This window comes from Lemur catta, chromosome 21, assembly GCF_020740605.2.
Source record: "Lemur catta isolate mLemCat1 chromosome 21, mLemCat1.pri, whole genome shotgun sequence".
Lineage (NCBI taxonomy): Eukaryota > Metazoa > Chordata > Mammalia > Primates > Lemuridae > Lemur > Lemur catta.
Window position 1 is genome coordinate 22,017,336 of NC_059148.1, and position 3,296 is coordinate 22,020,631.

General features: G+C 59.0%; 1 protein-coding gene across 1 annotated transcript; it reads left to right on the forward strand.

The window, feature by feature from the left end:
- The first annotated feature begins 2,412 nt into the window (after positions 1-2,412).
- Positions 2,413-2,688, forward strand: HRK (harakiri, BCL2 interacting protein). The gene has a single exon (XM_045534740.1). The coding sequence runs from the start codon at positions 2,413-2,415 to the stop codon at positions 2,686-2,688; it is 276 nt and encodes a 91-aa protein (XP_045390696.1).
- Positions 2,689-3,296: the final 608 nt, after the last annotated feature.

Consider the following 3,296-nt stretch of genomic DNA (forward strand, 5'->3'; position numbering starts at 1 on the left):
AATGCTAACGATGTGCCAGGCACCGTGCTAAGGGCTTTCCTAGTATGCACCCTGTGAGGTAGGTACTGTTATTATTCCCATTTTACAGTTGAGGAAATGGAGGCTACAAAATGCCACGTCTCAAGGCCAAGTTTTCCAGTTAATGCATAGTTGGAAAAGGCAGGATAAGTCTAGTGTGAGCAGATGAAGGCCTGTTAGACTCGGAGCTTCAGGGAGAGAGAGGTCTTCCCTTCCCTCCCACTTTCCGTCACCCCTTCCCTGCTCCCCCTGCTGACTGATGCGTCCCCACAGGCCAAGGCTGCGCTGTCTCTTCTGCAGACAACATCCAAGCTGCTGGGACCCGACCCAGCGCCACCTTGTGAGCCCAGCATTTCGAGGGGCAGCCTTCCAAACAGGGTAATAATCGTCCCATTAAAATTAATGTCCATGAAGTGAGCCGTTAAAAGCGTGCAGATTAAAAAGGGGGGGAGGGAATTGTTCAATTTAAATCCAAAGGGCTTTTTAAATAGACACTGTATCTTCATTCTTGGAACGCTACAGCCGGGCAATGGATCAGGTCCCCTCTGCAAAGACTGGGGGGATTAAGGAGGTGAGTCCCAGGAGAACGGGGAAGTGGTTCTGGCCAGGAGCAAAGGGAACCAAGGTTTATCCAGGGCCCACTGCGTGCCAGGTGCTTGGCACACATTTCTCTCATTTCATCTCTGCCCCAATCCTGGGAGGGAGGTATTATTATTCCCAGATTACAGGGGGCAGTATAAAACCGTAGTTAAGAGCTTAGAGCCTGCAGCAGATTGCCCTAGTTTAGATGCAGGCAACTCCAACTCCGTGAGCTTGGGCAAGAGGCCTTATCCACCTGTGCCTCAGTTTCCTCATCTTTAAAACAGTATAGTAACTGCACATCCCTCCTTCCCCTCAACGCTTAACTGCTGGGAGATTTACTTTAGTCAGCGGATGGAAGGGCACGGGAAGCCCACAGGTGCCAGACACACAAAGCTCTCAGTAAGTGCTGGCCATTATTAAGGGTAGGAAAATTAGGGCTGGGGGAGGGCAAGGGCCACCCAGATCACAGAGCCCAGTGGCATCTGAGCCCTGACCTGGTTCTTTCGCCATGCTGCAGGCCACGGGGAAAATCTGTCCTCATGATAAATCCAGACCAAAACTAAGGGCATAGCCTGGGAGAGTCTTTTCTAAGGACCAAAGGATGCGTCAGGCCATGTCAGTACAGACTGGCGGGGAGGAGAGGAGGAAACTTCCCCAGTCCGGGGCCAGACCACCCCCTTGGAGCCACGTCCGGGCTCCTCCAGTTGTCTGAATCCAAATCGATGTAAGATCGCAGGTCTCATTCTCCCCTAGAAATCCTGAGAGCCCCCCTGGCCCATCCGTACCTTCACTAGCAGTGACAACTCCAGACCTTCTAGTCTGCAAGTGCACTGGGGCGGCCGTCGGATTAGAAAGGAACTAAAGGCCCCCGCCTCTCTCCACCGGCTCCACAGGGTCTCCACTGCGCATTAAACCAAGATCGCCGCTAGAAACTATAACTCCATCGGGAAAATAATATTCACAAAGAAAGCAGACAACAAGTTTCCTTCTAGAAAGCACCTTGCAAGGGTCTTTCGGGTGCGGGTTCTGTGCGTCGCCAAAGCGCGCATCCGCGCCCTACCCGAGCTCGGGTCGGACCCCCAGCCCTACCCAGGTTTCTAACCCGGCGCTGGGGGCGCGTTAGGGTCAGGCTGCCAAGGCCAGAGCGGAGTGGGGGCATGTGTCGGATGTGTTCGGACCCAAAGCCTACAGGTGCCAAGTCAGACCAGAAATGAGGCAAGTTAGGTTGAATCTGGCCCTTCCAGGAGATTTTGAATCCACCCACTTCCCCCAAACAAAACAACAGCGTCGGAATATTTTTGAATAAATGCAGCCGAATTCGACATCAGCTCCATCCAAAACCGCAAACAAGCTTGCTTTCCTCGCCAAATCGGAACTGGAGCTGAATGCAGGCAAAGGAGAAGGAGAAAATCTTCCCTCGCGCTCCTTGCCTCCGCGGGGGTCCCCGGAGACCCCCAAGGCCCGGGACCCCCGCCGCGGGGCGCCTTCTCGCGTCCCAACCCGCGCGCCCCCTCGCTGCCGGCGCCGCGAGGGTTAAAAGTTACCTCTCGGTTTCTTCTGCCTGCAGCCCCCCCGCCCCCCACGGGGCCGGATGATGTAACCCCCCCTCCCCGCGCCCTCCCCGCCCCCCTCCACCATGTGACACTTTAATTAATAATAGCGCCGTCAGCACAACAAACGCGCAACACAAGGAGAAACTTGGTGTCCAGGGGAGGCCCCCGGCGGCTGGAGCGCGGCGGCTGCGGGCGCAGAGGCCGGACGGAGCGGAGGCGAGGGGCGCCCGAGCGCGGGGAGGGAGCGAGGCCAGCGGTCATGTGCCCGTGCCCCCTGCACCGCGGCCGCGGCCCCCCGGCCGTGTGCGCCTGCAGCGCGGGTCGCCTGGGTCTGCGCGCGTCCGCCGCGCAGCTCACGGCCGCCCGGCTCAAGGCGCTCGGCGACGAGCTGCACGAGCGCACCATGCGGCGGCGCCGCGCGCGGAGCCGGAGGGCGCCAGCGCCCCGCGCGCTCCGCACCTACTGGCCCTGGCTGTGCGCGGCCGCGCAGGTGGCGGCGCTGGCGGCCTGGCTGCTCGGCAGGCGGAACTTGTAGGGACGCGGGGCTTCTTGGTGGGGCCGGAGCCGAGACCCAGCCGGAGCGAGCAACAGGTACGCGAGCTAGCGAGCGAGAGCCGGGGCGCGGCAGCCGGGCACTGCGGACGCCGCGCTGGCCCCGGAGCGGGCGAGCGGCAAGTTTGGCTTTCTTCTCTTCCCGCCTCCTCCTGCCTCTGCCCGCTTCTCCTGCAGGGATCTCCGTCCTCCTCTCCTACCTAGTCCCCACCTCTCCTTGCAAGTGTCAGGCCCACCGTTTCTCCTCCTCCTCTCTGACTTCTTCAGCGCATCTTGGCAGCGCTTTCCCCCAGCGCAGTGGCTTTGGGAGGACCTCAGCCTCCATAATCCCCTCCGGCCCCACGAGTAAACACACAATGCAAGTAAAAAATGTGCTCGCTGTGACAACGTAGCTGTAAGCCACGCCAAATAATTATAAATCTATTGCGGTTTCAAGACAGGTCTCTCAGTCCCTTTCCAAGCCACTTGCCGTTCCTGAGTCACTACCATCTCCATCACCTCGGCTCCCAAACCCCTTCTCCCTAAGTGTCACTTCTCCAGTTTCCGATCCCCATCCTCTGGCGCCCGAGCGCATCTCGCGACTTCCTCCCT